This window comes from Myxine glutinosa, chromosome 2, assembly GCF_964187855.1.
Source record: "Myxine glutinosa chromosome 2, kmMyxGlut1.1, whole genome shotgun sequence".
Classification (NCBI taxonomy): domain Eukaryota; kingdom Metazoa; phylum Chordata; class Myxini; order Myxiniformes; family Myxinidae; genus Myxine; species Myxine glutinosa.
Genome location: NC_136262.1, coordinates 54,466,392 through 54,487,565, shown reverse-complemented (window position 1 = coordinate 54,487,565; position 21,174 = coordinate 54,466,392). Strand labels below are relative to the sequence as shown.

The 21,174-nt window shown below is 46.9% G+C and overlaps 1 protein-coding gene across 5 annotated transcripts in view; it reads left to right on the top strand.

The window, feature by feature from the left end:
• Positions 1–21,174, top strand: part of KIDINS220 (kinase D interacting substrate 220) — a 186,845-nt gene that overhangs the window by 93,976 nt on the left and 71,695 nt on the right. For all 5 annotated transcript variants that reach the window (XM_068108197.2, XM_068108196.2, XM_068108192.2 and 2 more), the window contains one exon: positions 825–987. In XM_068108197.2, the coding sequence (XP_067964298.2) occupies positions 825–987 (163 nt within the window). The remainder of the gene's footprint in view (positions 1–824; positions 988–21,174) is intronic.

The following is a 21,174-nucleotide window of genomic DNA, read 5'->3' as shown; positions in this document are numbered from 1 at the left end:
GCTTGATAAATGATTTTGCTCTGTGTATGTCGTGTACATTTTTCAGCCACCAGGTGGCATGCTCCTTATTAGTCCCCTCCCGGTGTACACCGGAGGGGACTATCGGTTTGCACTCCATCCCTCCGTCTGTCAGTCCGTCACGCAAAGAACAGTTTTCCGGACTTTTTTTTCTAAACTCTTAATGCTAATGATTTCAAACTTGGTACATGGTTTCCTCATGATAAGTTACAGATCAAGTTCGAACTTCACGACGTTTCGATCATTTTTGACAAAGTTATGGCACTTTGAACTTTGGTAATTTCCCCAACAGTTTTCTCGACGACAGACTGCCGGTAGGGGACATGTATTGCAGCGCAATACTCAGAATGCTTGTTCTTGCTTAAATTGATGGATTTGATGGAAGTAACTCCTTGCATGACCAACGCAGCATTGATTTTGATGGTCTCTCCCCTCTGGTCAAAAGCCCATGATGGAGCTTGTATATAAAGCTCATGCAGGATGCGGACATTGGGAGAAATCGGTGTACTAACTTATACATAAATTATTGTGAAACAAATATGTGGGTTTTAAACTTGGTATCCCAGCACCATGAGCCATGGAATCAGATGGGAATAATAAACAGGCCAAGTCAAACTCTTTCTCGGTTTCTTTGCAATACGTTTCCACTGTTTATGTTGAGGTGAGGCAATATATACATATATATGTCAAGATATCATTTCAGATTGATTTTGTAATGTCACTTTTTAATATGGACTGTAAATTTGAACACGAGTTTGAGCACCTTGGTGAGTTGGCAGTACTTTAAATGTGTGTCCCCCGGACAGGCCGTCTCCTTCGTGCAAATCAAATTTCCTTCAGCTGGGATCGGTTGGCATCTTGGATCAATCTGACGGAGCAGTGGCCTTACCGCAGCTCCTGGATCGTGCTCTTCCTCGAGCAGGCTGAGAATGTGCCTGAACATACCACACTGAAAAATATCTATGAGCGGTATGTCAAGCACACAATTGTGGACATTGCCTGCCAATCAAAAGTTGAAGCACCAACCAAATTTTGGTTAATTGTTACCTGGAGCTAACATTGGTATGAAACTCCTGCATTGTCACCCGTGGCCTTGGTTGGTGTTATACTACGAGTGGAAGCTGGAAGCATGTGTGGAATGTCATGTGTTAATGTGTAAGCTCGCTGTGCCAGCATGCACAAAATCCCTTTGGTATGCCTATAGAGCACGAGATGTGCACCAATGTGCCCAGGAGATGTGTCCGCAATAATGTAAGGATTGTACCATTGTGTGTTTCACTGATCGTCCACTGAAAAGCTGTGTTGTAAAGCCTGTGGTTCTGGATTCAGCCATAGGCCTTGACCATTTAACCATGGGTTATGCAAGGAAAGTTGTGCCAGTATCATCTGTACATCCAATTTTGCTTATCTTTTTTTATTTATTTAACTTGCACACACTGATCCTCTAGCAAGCACTTAATTGCACAGGTACAAGGTTTGTTGTTTGGTAGGACTTTGTAGATTGACCGGAAAGATAGTACATTGGCTTGCATATGTCCCACACACCTGTAATGCAGGTGAACAATTGCCATTTATGTCGCCAAAATACCCACCTAAAGGTCTTCCTCTTGCAAAATATACAGTGGGCCTTTTCATTGTCCCATTATTGCAAATGGGACAGCCAGCTTAAAATCCTCACCCAGATATGGTATGCTGAGAAATTCAACGTCCTCTCCTGGCTTTTGTTTGGCTCCTGGCTACCAGAATTTCCTTTTATGATCTGAAAAAGATCCAAGCAGCTCTGAGGCAATCGGCCTCTACTTTCTTTGATATCCTCCCAAACACAGTACTCTATCAGTGGTTAAGCTGGTGGGAAAACATTTTAAATGTGCAATAAACTGTACTGATTTGTTAAGTCATATCGCACTTCATAGCTTCAGTCGAACATTCCTGATAATATCTCGACCATGGGTCCACCTGTTGTGAACCCTCAGAGCCACTGGTGCTGCCCCTCCCAGTCTGTCTGAACACATATTATCATTATTATTATTTAATTTGCTCAATACCTCTCTCTTCTCTTCTCTTCTGTCTGCACTCTCTTCGCACCCTTGTCATAACCCCTGCCCCCATCCCCCATGGCAGGTATTGTGCTGCCAAAGCAGTCTTGTGGCAAGCATTACCCTGCATTGTTTGCCATTGCCTTTCCAGTCATCAAGCAGGAATTTGGAATTTGATCAGGAAACCAGCATATAGCAGCCTTCTCCTGCAAAAGACACTGTGACGTCTTTAATGTCCACCATCAGCAAATGCTGACGGACCTGTCTCCGGCTTGACAATCCTATCTTACGGACGCAAAATCCATTGATACAACGTCCTGCCTGTAAAACGTTTCAAGAGCTGACCAGCACCATATGACCTAAATAATGTCTATTGAGGACTTTGGCCTTGTTTCATGGCATTTCTCACTTCACTTCGGCTGCACATGATGACGATGGAGGCACTGGTATGTGGCTGCGGCCCAAAGCTGAAGGTTAAATTGGTTTTAATGGGCAGTTTGCCTTTTTGTCCCAGTTAGTGTTTATGCCCGATTGACTATGGTCACAGGTCAAAGTCTGTAGGGTATGAAGGAAAGGGTGCCTTTGCCCACTGGGTGAAGTATGATGTTGTTAATTTCCTTCCCTATGGCACACCTGTAATACACGTAGCTTCGGTAGGATGCACCTTTCTTGGACTTGGAATGGACTATAATTACCTGTAAATTATATTATTCATCATCTGAATCGTCATTGTCAGCCGACCCTTGTTACAAGGTATATAGGCCAATAAAACCCGATGTGCCAGTAAGAATAGCTGCAAATTTGGAACACCTCAAAAGGTGCTTTATATTCCTTTTATACATCGTAAAAATCAGAGTCAAATATCTAGTTAGTAACCATTTATGACACTGGAATGGTTATTAGTCATTGGAAAGTAAATCATCTCCCAATCTGGGTACCAAAAGTGTTGAGTATAGGTATATAGACATGACTTGAAGCTCCTTGTCAAAAATGGACAGAATTGGACCAAATATCGATTATCTTTGATGAGACCAAAGAAAAAGCTTCCTCCTGATCAGGCTTTTATGCTAACTCGCAGCAAAAGCGGGTAATACATCGCCATGCGCACGGTCATACGGCCCGACAGCTGCACCTGCGGCCTGGGCCCGTTAATGTCCGAGAATTGCGTTTTGCACAAGACAGCTGAGTAGGTGCAAACATCTGGTCGTGTGCACTTTCATTGCTTCTTTCTCCTCTTAGTCGCCCAGATGTACTTGCATCATTAGTTTTCACTGTTACAACTGGGATTCTCCACATACCTACTCATTTCGAGCACCTTGGATGAAACTCTGGCATGCATAGCTTGTTTTTGCCGCAGTTATTGGGATGTGATTGGCTGCAAGAAAGTGTAAATCGTGTGAAATGTTTTTCGGTCAGTAAGAACAGTGGGAAAATTCGGCAGCGATGACCAGTCTCAACATGATTAGCAAGTTGGAAAAAAGAGGCGGATTCAAAGTAAAGGTGAGTCACAGCAGCCTCCACAATCGTGCAACATGATTTATGTGACGTACTAAATTTTTGTTGACAGAGAAACTGCCGGTAACTCTTAACATCCAGTTCAATCTAACAAGCTTGGTATTTTAATCAAATTTGGGATACAAATCTCTTATTACGATGAGAAAGTGAAGCGTGTTCCAAGTTTTTGTCTCATGGACATTTTTGTCTACGGGTTGAAGGTTCTTTGCTCCTTACCTAGCCTGACCTAGTCCAAGGAGGACCTGGTATCGAACGGGAAACAGCTCTGTGGGTTTTATCCTGCCCCACAACACGACAGGCGCTGTATATGCTGCCGCTTTGGTAAACAAATGAAAGCAAAGAAACTGCTATGGGAATCGCTGCCTTTTTAAGCAGTCACCCATTACTTAACGTTTTCATATACAGACTTGGCATTTAATATGGAATATTTTTTTTGTGGGGGTGAACTTACTTTTCAAGATGTCTTAGAACCAAAAGTTCATTGGAATTATGTTGAAATTATTCTAGATTTTGTTAATGTGACCTTTAAAAGAAACAAAAACCACATTTGACATTTCGAAACAAATAAATTGATCCTTGAAAGTGATGTAAACTGATATCGAACTCAATTCATGGACAGTACTGTGTTAAACTTCTGTACGTTTTCCAGAAGTATCTCTTTATTTTGCACATTAGCCAAAATTTTTTTTAACAAAAACAAAAGTTACATTACGACTGGGATTACGGACAGTAAAATTACAGTTCAGTACTTCGTGTAACCCCCACGAGCATTCAGGAGAGCATGTACACGTTGAGGCATGCTGTTCACGAGATTTGCCAACGTTTGGACAGGAATCGCTTGCCATGCAGTGACAATAGCCTGCTGCAATTCACGCACAGAAGTCGGCTGCTGGTCCAAGTGGTCGATTTGACGCGTTAATTCTGCCCACAAGTTCTCTATCGGATTCATATCCGGGGACATGGCAGGCCACTCCATATGCTCTACACCACGGTCAGCAAGAAAGTGTTGGATCATGCGAGCACGATGAGGCCATGCATTGTCATCTTGGAAGACAGTTTCCGCGAAAGGCTGCACGAGCAAATGGAAGCAGTGTTTCTTCCAGAATGGCCCTGTACTTGAACTGGTTCAGGTTTCCATTCAGAACAAGCAGGTCAGTTTTGCCCCCTGCATGAAAAGCAGCCCAAACGGTCACCCACCACCTCCAGCTTGGACTCTTGGCACTATACAATCTTTGTTGTAGGCTTCATGCACTTGTCTGCGCACTCGGACGCGGCCATCTTGACGATAGACCAGAAATCTAGACTCGTCATTGAAGATCACGTGATTCCAGTGTCCTGGCTGCCATTGACGGTGCTCTCTGGCCCACTGCAATCGGCGCTGGCGGTGTTGGCTGGTCAGGCGTGGCTTTCTCAGGGGACGCCTGGCACGATAGCCTGCTTGAACCAGTCGTTGGTTGACTAGCCTTCTGGATACAGGCACATTTGTCAGTTGCTGCCACTCAGCCCTAAGCCGATTAGCTGACATGGTACGGCCATTGCGGACTAACCGGTGCAGCTGGCGATCATCCCTCCTTGTGGTTCTGCGGGACGTCCTGGCCTCGGTATTGGAGTAGGGACCCCTCTGAGCATTTCGTTTCAGGATCTTTGACACCTGACCTTGAGTGATGCCATACTGCCGAGCAATAGCACGCTGTTTCATGCCGTAATTTCGTAAAGCCACCACTCCATGACAAACAGCATTGTCGAGTTGACGGACCATCTCCAGAGGAAGCGGCAATAACTTTTGGAGACGTGCAGCAGTTGTTTTCCAATAATACAGAACGCAACAACCCTTGTATACCCGACTGTGAAGCCAATCATCAAATGCACCTGTCCGTACATTTTGCCACGCCACGTGTGATATAATCCTGTTGTTGACTTCTTGCTGCGACAATCAGTGACAGGGTTCTTTTAACAAATAAATCACCAAAGTGTAAAAGAAACTCACCAGATTGATATACTGAGTTAAGAAAGTAAACCCGTCAAGAAAAAATATATATTCCATATTAAATGCCAAGTCTGTATATACGAGATGGGGATTGGCGGTTCAGGTTTATCCCCACAATTTTCGGGGAAATAACAGGGGGAATATTGTAATCGGCTCTGTCTGTCTGTCTGTCACGCTATCTTCTCCGAAACGTTTCGGCTGAAATTCACCAAACCTGGTAGTTGTGATCACCACATGGTAAGAAGGTACAAGAGCAGTGCTATTTTTGCCCCCACCCCCTCCCTTGGGGCAAGATCAAAAGGTCAAGTACAAAAAATTAAATTATGGGCACATTTTAAAATTAAACCTTGAATATACAATCTACATTGCGAGATGCACGAGTTATATAATGATTTTTTTTTAGTTTGACCTCCAGTTGATGCCCCAGGGGTGAGGATGTGAGGTCACAGTGGTCAACACGGGAAAAAGCTTTTCGACTCTATTTGATATTTGGTCATTCATGGTGGAACGTTTTGCCATCTTGTGACTTTGCTTTAGGTGGGAAGCGCGGGGATTTGCGATGGCGTGCTATCGACGTCACTCTAGGTTCTCTATGCCGCTATCCCTTTGTGTCAAAGTGGACACGTGGACAGTTTATTGTCATTCAGCCAGCTATTCCTTGCTGAAGATGTAGACTTAAAGCCAAGGAGACCTGTTGGACACTATCCGAGAGATTGGAAATATTTCCAATACTAATAGGGTGTCGGTCCTAATGAAGGCTGTGCGTTTGCTGACATGACAAGCCAGGCACCTGCGTTTATACCGCGGAACAGATCCTGCACACGCGGCGGAAAGCGGCATGCAGTTCTGCAGGTGTGCCATGGAAAGCGTGCAATTTAAAAGTCTAATTCCACCCACTCTCTTATTCCTTGCACTGGCTCAGCCATCAATGAGAGAGTGAAAGATGCTCGGGTGGTGTAATATACATTTGGTGCAATGTTGTTTATGAAGCTTTTCCAAGGGTATGTTAATTATGAATATCTGATTAATGTATATCTCGTGGAATATGCATGCTTTAAGGAAAACGCCATTGGTGATTTTTTTTTTATCTGATGATGCTGAAATATGTCCGATTGCTGTGGCAATTGAAAATGTGAGAAATCGGGATTCTGGGAAACTGAATTGCAAACTATTGAAGAATAGTATCTATCTGTGTTGGTTGACAGGTCGAAAGGTGGATGAAATATATATGGCATTGATTGAGGTACATTATTTAATGGAAGTGAGAAGCATGGAAAAGCTGATGTTTTGAGTGTTAACCCGTTGAATTACTCTGAAGGGATAATGCCTGAAATGTCAGCTTCTCCTTGCTTCCCACAGCAGTTAGCATACCTCAATCAAGGTGCAGTTGATTTAATCCATGGCATTGAAACCACATTGGTATGATGTTCGTAGTGTTATGGAATTTTGAAGTGGAAATGTCAATTGGCTTTTGAGTAATCGTGAACAATGAGGAGATATGCTTCGGACCAATGATCAGAAATTCGGGAACTGTGACGTAACTCGTCCAATAGATTGTGCTATTCATAATGTGCCGCAATAACTTACTTACCTTCGAATATTGTACCACTATTAAAGGCTTGCATAATTTCATGGGGTTGTTGTTAACCTACCATTCGTCTATATACATACAAATTTGGAGCGACTACAGATTTAATTGCAAATCTCAGAACCACTCCTTTTATGTTTATGATCCTGTGATGATTATGATCCTGATTGTTACTTTACTTTAAGTGGCCAAAGATCACATGAATAAAGTAAATTGTGGTGGAAGTAAACGAATGGTGTAAGATTAATTAATGGCGACTGAAAATGAAATCCCCTCCTATAAAATGGGTTTGTCTCGGGCATCACAAAACAAAACTAGAACTGCCACTTTAAAACTGCTGGCAGTGATGACCGGTTTACTCGCACCCACTTTTGATACAACCCCATTTTTGATACAACCCCACTTTCATTGGACATGCTTTGACACAACCCCTTGGATACAACCCTGACACACACATAGACACACACACACACACACACACACACACACACACATCCTCCCTACCCCCACCCACACACACACCCCCACACCCCTCCCCCCACACACACACACACCACCCCACCCCCCCCCCCCCACCCCATACACACACACATCCCTCCCCACCCACACACACACACACACACATCCCCCCTCCCCCCCCCACACACACACACACACACACCCCACCCCCAACACACGCACACACACACACGCACGCACACACACACACAAACACCCCCACACCCTCCCCCCACACGCACACACATATCCAGACAAACGCACATCCCCCTCCCCCCCCACCCCCCAAGACATCCCCCCACACATATCCCCCCCCCCCACACACACACACACACACACATCCACACACACACACACACACATGCACACATCCCCCCACCCCCACCCCCCCCCCCCCCCACACACACACACACACACACACACACATATCCCCCCACCCCTAACACAAACACACGCACACATACCCCCACCTGCCCCCACCCCCAACACACACACACACACACACATCCCCACAACCCTCCCCCCACACGCACACCCCTCCACACATACACACACACCCTCCCCACACCCCCCCCCCCCCCACACACACACACACACACACACACACAACCCTCCGTCCTCCACATGCACACCCCAACACCCTCCAACCTCCACACACACACATATCCACCCGCCCCCCCCCCCCACACCCACACACACACGCACGCACACCCAAACACACGCACACAGCCCCCCACCCCCACCCCCAACACACACACGCACACCCCTCCACACAAACACACACACACACACACACATATCCAACCCCCCCTCCTCCACATGCACACCCCAACCCCTCCCCACACACACACACATATCCACACACACACATCCCCCCACACACATCCCTGCACACACATCCCTACACACACATCCCCCCACACACACATCCCCCCCTTCACACACAAACACACGCACACACACATCCCCTCTCCCCCCAAAACACACCCCTCCACACACCCCTTTCCCCCACACCCCTCCCCCCACAGAACACAGATCCACCCCCCCCCCCCCCCCCACACACACACACGCACATCCCCACACCCACACACACATCCACACACATCCACACACACGCACATCCACACACACACACACACAAACACACACATCCACACACACGCACATCCACACACACACACACACAAACACACGCATACATACCCCCACCCCCCCCCAACCCTAACACACACACACACACACGCGCACACCAACCCCCACACACACATCCCCCCCTTCACACACTTCACACACACACATACCCCCACCCCCTCCAACCCTAACACACACACGCGCACACCAACCCCCCCCCCACACCCACACCCACACACACATCCACACATGTCAATCCATGCACTGATTGCAGAAAAAGCCATTAAAAAAAGAAAATTAACCTGAAATTGCAGAGACAGAATTATTTATTTTATCTGAGAAGCCAAACGATTCTTCTTCTTTCGTGGCCCAAAACTTTGTGTGAAATGCGATCGAGTTAAAAAAAAGTCAGAATTTGACCAAATCTGTTTCATTCGTTTGTTAATGTGCCTCACCTATTGACAAATCTGCAATTGGCATTTCATTTGAGGTTGAAATGACCGCGGGAGATCGCGTTATCATGATCACGTTCTGGAAGGACATGTTCTTCTTCAGTAGCTCATAAATTTGTGTGAAATGCGATCGAGTTTTAAAAAGTCAGAATTTGACCAAATCTGTTTCATTCGTTTGTTAATATGCCTCAGCGATTGACAAATCTGCAATTGGAATTTCATTTGAGGTTGAAATGACCGTGGGAGATCGCGTTATCGTGATCACGTTCTGGAAGGACAAAACGGTGTTTCTTTTTCTTTCAACAATAAAGACTTATAGCTTCGGGACCGTACATCCAATCATCTTGAAATTTTGCACACTTGTTCCGCATGATGAGAGCTACATTGCATTAAAAATTCAAGTCGAACCATGCAGTGGTTCAAGAGTTACAAGCTTTTTAAAATTTAACTTCCATTATTTATTGCGGCCAAACCATGTGACTTATCAAAACGTCTCAAGTAACATTGAAACATCCCCCCATGAGGAACATTTGTGTAAAGTTTCCACTCGATATCTCCACAAATTATAGAGGTGATACCATTTCTAGTTTGAGCTTTAAAACGTCATAACTCTGAAACCATGTGTCGGATGACGTCGTGCTCATTGACTTTTTTGTTCGTCATGGGTATGCGAATATGCATGCCAAGTTTGGGCTCGATCCGTTCAGCCGTTGCGGAGAAAAAGGGGTTTTTGTGTTTTTTCACGAAAAACAAGATGGCGGCCGAACCATGTGACGTATGACTTCGAAATTTTTTGCAATCTGAGTTTTTTTTAACTAAGCATCTGGGAAAAAAAATCCCATTTTCGGGGGAGAAATTTTTTTGTTCTTACGAATTCTAACCTCTTAACGTTAGCATTTTTAATATACTCGATACACATGTCTTTTGTTCCCATTGAAGAGTTCTTTAGAATGAGCCATTCCTCAAATTTTTCCATTGAGCCGTTTTGGATATACAGAGGGGAAAAGTTGAATTTGTTTTACAAGAAGGCGCCCATACCACGTGACCGATGACGTCATAATTAGCATTAAAAAATTCTAGGAGCCGAGACGATCATTTGATGAAAATTTCCTGTCAATCCGACAAGGGTTTGCTGAGAACATTAATTATGAAGTTTTCGGAGGTGCAAAATAGGGCGGAAGAATAATAATAAGAAAAACTCTAGCAGTAATAATAGGTTTCTCTCCATTTCATGGAGAGTAAACCTAATTAGGATTATTTCAGTTTATACGAGTATAATATTTTGCTACCTCGGAGACATGCTGAATGGAGAAGGTGGATCAGACTCTGCAACGGTTGCTAGAGTGAGATGTGCATGGAAGAAGTTTCGGGAACTGAGTGGCGTGCTGACGAGGAGAGGAGTGTCGTTGAAGCTGAAGGGAAAGGTGTATGCTGCATGTGTGAGAAGTGTTATGATTTATGGGAGCGAGACATGGGTAATGAACGTAGAGCAGCAACGAAGGCTGGAAAGGGTGGAAATGCGAATGGTTCGGTGGATGTGTGGAGTATTGTTGAGAGAGAGGAAGACAAATGATGAATTGTGAAAGATGATGGGAATAGAGCCTGTGATTGATGCTGTGAAGAGAAACAGGTTGAGATGGTTTGGTCATGTGTTGAGGAAGGATGAAAGTGACTGGTTGAGAAGAGTGATGGAAATGAATGTAGAAGGAAGTAGAGGACGGGGAAGACCGAGAAAGACTTGGCTGAAGATGGTGGAAGAAGAAATGCGGGCAAAGGGGTTAACAAGGAGAGATGCAGAAAATAGGACAAAATGGAGAAGATTGTCATGGGGACCGCAAGGCTAACCCCGGCTCTTGCAGGGAAAATGGCCTTAAAATGCCTGTTGTATACGAGTTGATAGCATGATAATCGTATACCGTACTTCATTGCCTCATGGGTATCAACTATAAATTGTGATTTCTCATTATAATTGTTGTATAGATGAGAGAGTCTGCTTGCTTGATGTGATTGGATTGTAACATATATATATATATATATATATATTGTTACAGACGTGGCTTGGATGTTATTTACCGAGCGGTTTTATGGTATGACCACGTCTGCACAAGTTACCCGATTGTGCCCGAACGTTGACTAATCGCGCTATGCTAGACCAATGAAGGAAAAAGAAGACACACGGCTGGAATTAATACGACACGACACCAGGGATACGGTTCTCAAAGGTTGTTATTACAATAATGCGGAAGGTTTAGATTACAGGGACAAGAGGGAAACATAGGAAGGTGGGCACTTAAACACAATCTTATATTATTCCCAACAGACGACAGATAAACGGGACAAGGCTCACTCACACGGGGTTTGATGCAAAGGACAGGCGGGTAGCGATCGCTCCAGGTGCACCTGGGCTCAGGGCAGGATCACGTACGGTCCAGTTTAAGAGATGCGGTGGAGGTATTGCAGCGCTCGAGGGGTGGCGACTTCTCTCTCCAGGCTGGGGGCGCATCTCACGTCACATCCGGCGCGGGGCCGCGTATATCCGGCGGGGAGTGACACGCCCTCGGCTCGTTAGCTCCGCCTCGTGGAATCGGCACGTTGCTTCTCATTGGGTGCGTGGGGGGGTTACTGGCTCCGCCCCTGACGAGGAGCTGACAGCCAGCCCCTTCGGGGTAACGCCGTGGAGCGTATGGTCATGGCGGGTAACCGAGCCGGTGTGAGGACGCACACTCCCCGCCCCTCTGTTGTTGTAGTCGTAGTTGTAGTTGTAATTGTTGTTGTAATTGTTGTTGTTATTGTTGTTGTTATTGTTGTTGTTGTTGTTGTTTGGGGAAGAATATGGGAGGAGGTATGGGAAAGGTCCTAAACTCACTACTGATGCCATATAATCACATTCTGGTGCAACGAAGAGTCATAATTAATGGAAACGAGGCCTTAACTGACATAGATTAAGAATAACTAGGAAGATGTCCGAAAGTTGGCTACGTGTGGTGCGGTGGACCTGGGCACGACATTTAATGGGGGAATAAGGGGAAGGTCGGCTCTACTGATTGTTATTTACATGCAATGGGACTAGGGAATGGGGGATTGGGGAAAGTTGGGGAGTATTGGAGAAAATAGGGGAATATTTACAAGCGGATATGGAGGCCAAATTCCATATTCGCAACATTGCACCCTTCTCTACCCTCGGGGCGTCCCGACCCGATAAATTTTTACCTACTTTAGTGTGGCACGCAATGTAGTTCCCTCTACTATTAACTCTACCCTGAGTGCGACAGTTTTACAGATATTCACAAATGAGTAAATATGTCCCCCTGCGACGTTGCACCCTTCTCCTCACAGAAACACACCCACAGGATAACCGAATCCGGAAAGAATTCTCAAACTAAACATACAGCCGGTAGGGAGCATTATTTACACGACTACGCTGCTATTTACACTACGATCCAGGACCTGTTTTTGGAGGAACACATGCAGATGTTATGCATAGAGAGAGAGCGCGCTTGCCAACATCGATACACCAACCCACGAGTGCTCTGTGGCCGACGGCCTTTAATAACGTGCAGAGCACCCTTTCCGAGCATCAACAGCACCACCCCACCACCAATCGGTGCAGTCACCATTGTTCAATGATTAAAAATAAATGCGACAACCCCTAACCCTGCAGGTGTCTCTTGCTCTTCGTGTGGCCTTCAGTGGTAACTAAAAGTGGTTCACCTGTATGGCATAGGTGCCACGTTGACCCATAGGTCCATCCCCGGGTGGTGCTTGGCCGCAAACGAACTGCGGTCCATTGTGGGTGGCCACAAACATTGCGGTCCATATGGTGTATCGATCCCGGCAGCAAACAGCGAAAGTGCAGGCCCACAACTGCGCAGCCAGCACCTCTCTCTCCTCTCTCTCTACCCCAAAGCCAGATCCTCGGAGGTGGGAGACAAAAGAAGAAACAAGTGAGTAAGGTGGTAAGGGCGCAAAAGTGCACGCAATGTAAGGTGATGCACCCTGGGGGCACATGGGAACCAGGTGAGACAGGTACGTTCCTATCGTACGCCCCCCCCCACCAGGTAACCTACATGGCCCCTCCCTTACCCCTTACTGCATCCACAAAACACAACACTACCCATAAACATCTACTTTACAAATCGACAAACATCCCTACTGTCTTCCCCGTTCCTCCCATAAACCAAATTCGTCTTCTCTCCCTCCTAACCAATCAAATTTGCCATTTTCAACTCTCATCAAAATTTGCCATCTCCAACTGCACATCAAAATTTGCCATCACCAATTCATCATCAGTCCCTCCTAAGGAGGGAGAGATGGAATCACCCCAATGTCTCATCCACGTCGTGATGCGTCTCACAAATCCACAGCAATCTCATTTCCTGCACACAGAACAAAGAAAACACAGGTGTGGAGTCATCATCATCACCACAGGTAAGTGGCTGCGTATGGTGCGACAGGTTCATCAATCCTAACTATTTCCTAAATGACTTTAACAACTTTACACTACCCGGGGTCTTTCTCCGGCCAAACCATTGGCCCTCTTACACTATGGGTTCTAAAAACCAATTCCCATTGGCCAAACTGTGGTGCTCTTCAATTTGGGGTCTCACTCCCCCGATTCATCTCCCGGTGCCCTCGTACAATTTCTGGGCTGCGACGTGTACCTCTCCCAGTGGGTCTACCCACCTGCACACCTCCACCACTGCAGTTGCCTCCGAGCTTACCTGCTCCTTACCCTAACCTAACTACCAGGGGAAGGCCCTCTGGCTCTCTCCCCACTCTGTGCCCTCTCTGGCACTGGGCTGCCCGATCCACACCCGGGATCCTCAGGCACCCACTCACAACTACCGGCTCCCAGAGCCCACCTGCGGCCTCACCTGGCCGACATCCTCACAGTGGTGGAGTGCCCAACCAACTACACACACTAACAGGCTACACGCCCAGCCATTTCCACAACACTAATGCACCCATTCACAACACCATTCTGCAACCGCACCACAAATGCCAATATCCAACCACAATTTACCTGCACCCTCTACCTAACACTTACACTACCCGCCCCGGGTGCTTGTGAAAGGGGTCCACTCTTCCCCCATCCACACCTTCGCACCATGCACACCACTCCGTACCACTCACTCCAACTCTCTCCACACACCTGTACCTGCACACCTGTGCTCTCACACCTGGTGCCACCTGCACCCTTCTCTCCCCAAGCGCATTCGCGCTGATCCACACACTCACTACTCATACACTGCTCCACACACCTGTCCAGTTGCACACCTGTGCAATCACACCTGTTCAATTCTCACAAACACGGCATCATCTCAGCTAACTACTCCCTTCTGAAACTTGCGCTTCCCAGTCGTCCCTTTAAACTATTGCGCTCCCACGTCATTATCATCCATACTAATCTACCTGCGTCCCCACTACAGGTATCAGTCACTAACTAACCTTAACGTTACCTAAGGTCATTTTCGCTAGATCCCTATCACTATAACCTAACCCACCCGGGCTAGTTTTCACTGCCATACACCCCATAAGCTATTGCTCCTTTGCCCCCCCACATGGGAAGGGTGGCAGGGATGCCATCCCACCACATCGGGGGTCTCTCACTACCAATTTTGCACATCAAATTTCAACAAATTAAAAATTTGCCAATCACTACCCATCATCTGCCAATCACTACTGCCCATCCCTTGCCAATCATCAAATTTTGTTTTTCTCTAATTTTGGGTCCAAAACACTAACCTCATCACCCAGTCGACTCACTAATACCTCTCGGTGCGCCAATCCCTGTCCAAAGCCCGAGCCAAGCAATGGATGCTGGTTGTTTTGTGCCAGCGGCTGGATGCGTCCGGCACTCGGTGCAGGGACGGGGGCTTACCCGGGCCGAGATCCCACGCATCACCTCGGCGTGGAGCCATCCAATGTCCCGATCTCGACCTGCCGGCACGTCTCACCAAAAAGTGGTCGCCATGACGACCCTTTCTATCGGGCCGCCCGCTCCGCCTAGTGGAGCAAGGACGCGGCCGTTCAAAGCGAGGCCCAGCACGCACCGAGGGCCCGATTCGGCTAAAAGTCGACCTAACCTCTAACCCGTTTAATGTCGATGCTTCACCTGCATGCTTACACCCCGCAGCCCGTTCCTTGCTCACACATCCAGCTGTGCCCATGCTCCTCGTACCCTTCCTTACACACCCAGGTACCCTCATTCCACTCACAGCCTTGGTCACACACCTGACCACCGAACACTTTGGCACACATTCGTTGGTCGCACACCTCACCAATACACCGCTTCGCACCCCCTCCTCGGTCACCTCCTCTGTGACAATCACAGGTGTGCCCTCATTCGCACACCCAACCACGTGCCTCACCACCAATTCCAGCGTGCATTCCCACTCACGCTCTACCATTCCAGGTGTGCATCCTTCCATCCCAGGTGTACATCCTCGCTCACCTGTCACAACTAACTCACGCTCCATGTCACTCTCACTACTTTCACCTCCATTCCTGACAGCGCACTCACCCTTACTCTTGACAGCACACTCTTTCCTCATGCACCTGTCCGTCACACACCTTTCTCGCGCACACTCTCCCGTTACACCCTCTGTAACACTCACCACAGCTGTGCATTCTTCCTTGCCTTTGACAGCGCACTCTTTCCCCATGCACCTGTCCGTCACACACCTTCCTCGCGCACACTCTCCCGTCACACCCTCTGTAACACTCACCACAGGTGTGCATTCTTTCTTGCCTTTGACAGCGCACTCTTTCCCCATGCACCTGTCCGTCACACACCTTCCTCGCGCACACTCTCCCGTCACATCCTCTGTAACACTCACCACACCGCGCTTCCATGTGCCCCCTCGCACACGCGCTACGACCGACTCACTCTCGCCAGCACCCTCACTCCTTGGCACGCACTTTTTCCTCACACACCCCAGAGTCGGACTTTCTCGCTCACCTCCTTTTTCGCACACCAGACCTGTCGCACACTTCACCAACGGCCTCTCACGAACACCCGGATCCAAACCAATCCCCAAGCTTCTTAAATCCCCTGGCGCATCATACGCACGACCATATTGGTCACCACTTACACCGGGTCCTCTTCCTCTTCGCTTCTCCTCCATCACCTGCGAATCCCTCATCCGGTTAATGAGCACATCACGATCCAAACACAGACTTTGGACCAATTCTTTTATCTCCTCTTTTATCTCTTTGTTATCCCCTCTCCGTCGCTTCTTAATTTCGCTCACCCCTTCTTCCACTTCTTCTAATTTGTGCCTCACCTCTTTTATTCCCCGGTACGTCTCCTCAAGCTCGTCCTCCAAGGCTACCTTGACCGTTTCCATGTGCGTCCTCACCTGCCGGTCCTTCGTCTCCATTACCTCTATCACCTCGTCCAACCTCGTTGTCAGTCCCTCACGTACCATCTGACATTCCCTCTTCGTCGCTACCAAGTCATCTTTTAGTTCTTTCTGTGTCGCCTTTAAACCTCCTAATACCGCAGTGTTCCTTTGAACCTGCTCCACTAACTCCGTCTGTCCCACCGTCAGCTGCTCCACCTCCTGCGTCAGGTCCTCTATGCCCCCTTGTAACTTTACAGTCCCCTTTCTCACCTCCTTCTCCATGTGCTCCTTACAGTGCCTCACCTCCTCGCGCACTCCTCCGACCTCCTCACTCACTCCTCTTCTGATCTCCTCTCCCATCACTTGCATCTCCTGCCCAGATGCCACCCTCATCTGCTCCATTTCCTCCCTGTGAGCATCCAGTTTGGTTTCTACCCCCATTCTGACCCCCTCTATCTGCTGCCCCATTTGGTTAACTTCCCTTTCCGCTTGGTCCCTCATGTCCCTCAATTTGCCTTCCATACTGTTTTCTAACCCCTCTAACCCTTTTTTCATCCCTTCCATTTGATTCTCTTGAGCGGCCATTCTGTTTTCTACCCCCGTTAACCCATTCTTTACTTCTTTTATCCCGTTGTCTAACTCCTCAAAATTATTGTCTAACTTCCCAATTTTCTTGTCTAACTCCTCAAAATTATTGTCTAACTTCTCACTGGTACCCCTCGCTTCGTCCCTCATTACCCCCATTTGGTTTTCCAATCGCTCACTATTCTTTTCCATAAGGGCCGTCATTTGTATAAAAAAAAGTTCCAATCTTCCCAGCGGCGCTACTTCGGTCGCGGGCACGGTGACCAGCGAGGCGCCATTTTGCGCGCCCGCTTCTTCGTGCGTGACGGCGCTATTTTGCGAACCTGCCGCCCTCACTGCTTCGCTCTCCTCCTGTCCCTCATTTTGGTCCTGGATCGACCCTACCTCACTCTCCTTTACCGGACCCCAGCTGTCTTGATCCGCCATAGCGCGACTTTCAAAATTCGGTTTTTATTTTTTATTTTCGTAAAACAAATTGAAATTTCGCCGTTATAATTTCGCGCGGGAAACGCGCTCCGAATCGATTCGGTCGAGCGCCGTACGCGCTCCGGCTCGATTTTCCCTCCCAAAATTTGGGCCTAACTAATTTAGTCCCGGGTTCGAATTCCACTCCTCGACACCAATTGTTACAGACGTGGCTTGGATGTTATTTACCGAGCGGTTTTATGGTATGACCACGTCTGCACAAGTTACCCGATTGTGCCCGAACGTTGACTAATCGCGCTATGCTAGACCAATGAAGGAAAAAGAAGACACACGGCTGGAATTAATACGACACGACACCAGGGATACGGTTCTCAAAGGTTGTTATTACAATAATGCGGAAGGTTTAGATTACAGGGACAAGAGGGAAACATAGGAAGGTGGGCACTTAAACACAATCTTATATTATTCCCAACAGACGACAGATAAACGGGACAAGGCTCACTCACACGGGGTTTGATGCAAAGGACAGGCGGGTAGCGATCGCTCCAGGTGCACCTGGGCTCAGGGCAGGATCACGTACGGTCCAGTTTAAGAGATGCGGTGGAGGTATTGCAGCGCTCGAGGGGTGGCGACTTCTCTCTCCAGGCTGGGGGCGCATCTCACGTCACATCCGGCGCGGGGCCGCGTATATCCGGCGGGGAGTGACACGCCCTCGGCTCGTTAGCTCCGCCTCGTGGAATCGGCACGTTGCTTCTCATTGGGTGCGTGGGGGGGTTACTGGCTCCGCCCCTGACGAGGAGCTGACAGCCAGCCCCTTCGGGGTAACGCCGTGGAGCGTATGGTCATGGCGGGTAACCGAGCCGGTGTGAGCACGCACACTCCCCGCCCCTCTGTTGTTGTAGTCGTAGTTGTAGTTGTAATTGTTGTTGTAATTGTTGTTGTTATTGTTGTTGTTATTGTTGTTGTTGTTGTTGTTTGGGGAAGAAGATGGGAGGAGGTATGGGAAAGGTCCTAAACTCACTACTGATGCCATATAATCACATTCTGGTGCAACGAAGAGTCATAATTAATGGAAACGAGGCCTTAACTGACATAGATTAAGAATAACTAGGAAGATGTCCGAAAGTTGGCTACGTGTGGTGCGGTGGACCTGGGCACGACATTTAATGGGGGAATAAGGGGAAGGTCGGCTCTACTGATTGTTATTTACATGCAATGGGACTAGGGAATGGGGGATTGGGGAAAGTTGGGGAGTATTGGAGAAAATAGGGGAATATTTACAAGCGGATATGGAGGCCAAATTCCATATTCGCAACAATATATATATATATATATATATATATACATATATATATATATATATATATATATATATATATATATATATACGTATATATATATATATATATATATATATACGTATATATATATACGTATATATATATATATACTGAAACGCAAAAGAAACTTACCACCTTTGAAACCTTTAAATATCAACAATAACACTGCGTGTAGTAAATGTGTGAACTTATTTGTGGACAATAGTGTCCTTACTGTCAGACAAAACGGTCACGGATGGTCACTTGAACCTTCAATGGTCACTTCATAGCACAGCTGTTGAACAGCCGTTTTGACTGTCAGTGATTAGCCAAGGGGTACGGGATGATTTTAATGAGCTGCACGTGATGTCTTGATATTGGCTTTAAAAAGGCCAGTGCAAAATGGGCATTTCAATCAACATGCCACGATTGTCAAGGGATCAACGGCAGCGTGCCCTGGACATGCTGCAAGGCGGACTGAGCTACCGTGAGGTGGCACGTCGCCTTGGCTGTTCACACCAGACGATATCGGCCCTGGTGGACAGAGACACCCTCCACAACTCTGCAGATGACAGACCTCGATCAGGGAGGCCAAGTGTCACCACTGCAAGGCAGGACAGGCAGATGGTCCGAAGTCACCTGCGGGATCGATTCCGTCCAGCATCCCGCACTGCGGCAGAAACTCCGAGGCGTGCAAACCCACGGATCTCCAATGATACTGCACGAAGACGACTGCATGACTATGGTCTGACTGCCAGAATACCATACAGAGGCCCCGTGATGACGGCTGCCCATCGCCGCAATCGACAGAGATGGTGCCAGCAGCATCAGCAGTGGACCTTGGCGCAGTGGAACGAGGTCGCTTTCAGCGATGAGTCAAGGTTCTGTGTGGACAGTCCTGATGGGTGTGAGCGTGTCTGGAGAAGAACTGGCGAGCGATATGCCGATTGTTGCGTGCGTCAAGCCAACAGGTGGGGTGGTCCAAGTGTGATGGTGTGGGCCGCCATATCAGGCCGGTACAGGACGCCACTGGTGGTTGTGGATGGGAATCTTAACGCCCAGCAGTATGTGGATAACATCCTGCGACCTCATCTGCTGCCATTCCTGCTGGACCACCCAGAACTGAGAACCTTTCAGCGTGACAACGCTCGTCCCCATGCTGCTCGCTTTACCTATGCATTTCTCCAAGGTGAGAACTTCAACACCATGCAGTGGGTTGCGCTCTCCCTTGACCTGAATCCCATAGAGCACCTGTGGGATGAGCTTGGGAGACGCGTAGTTGGCAGGGCCAGGACACGGGCAGAGCTGCTTCAGACATTGAGGACTGAGTGGGACAGAATCCAGCAGCAATCCATCCAAAGACTGGTAGGCAGTATACGCCGACGATGCACTACCTGTATCCAAAATAATGGTGGCCACACACGCTATTGAAAGGGGACTGACATTGCACCCTGTGCTGTTCTGTACTGTAGAACAAACTGATGAGATGGTGTATCTTGGTCAAAAACTTGACATGTCATCAATAAAATGCCAATGTTTCAATTAGCAATTGTTGGTTTGTTTTATTTTGAACTGTTACAATTTTATTACATTTCAAACAAGTGGTAAGTTTCTTTTGCGTTTTTGGTCTTTTTGAAGTTGGTCAAAATAGTCAAATTTTTCGGTCAAAATGCCCATTTTGCACTGGCCTTTTTTAAGCCAATATCAAGACATCACGTGCAGCTCATTAACATCATCCCGTACCCCTTGGCTAATCACTGACAGTCAAAACGGCTGTTCAACAGCTGTGCTATGAAGTGACCATTTAAGGTTCAAGTGACCATCCGTGACCGTTTTGTCTGACAGTGAGGACACTATTGTCCACAAATAAGTTCACACATTTACTACACGCGGTGTTATTGTTGATATTTAAAGGTTTCAAAGGTGGTAAGTTTCTTTTGCGTTTCAGTATACGTATATATATATACGTATATATATATACGTATATATATATACATGTATATATATATACATGTATATATATATATACGTATATATATATACGTATATATATATACATGTATATATATACATGTATATATATATATATACGTATATATATATACGTATATATATATACATGTATATATATACATGTATATATATATATATATAATATGTATATATATATATATGTATATATATATATATGTATATATATATATATGTATATATATATATATTTATTATATATATATATGTATGTATATATTATATAGTATATATATATATAT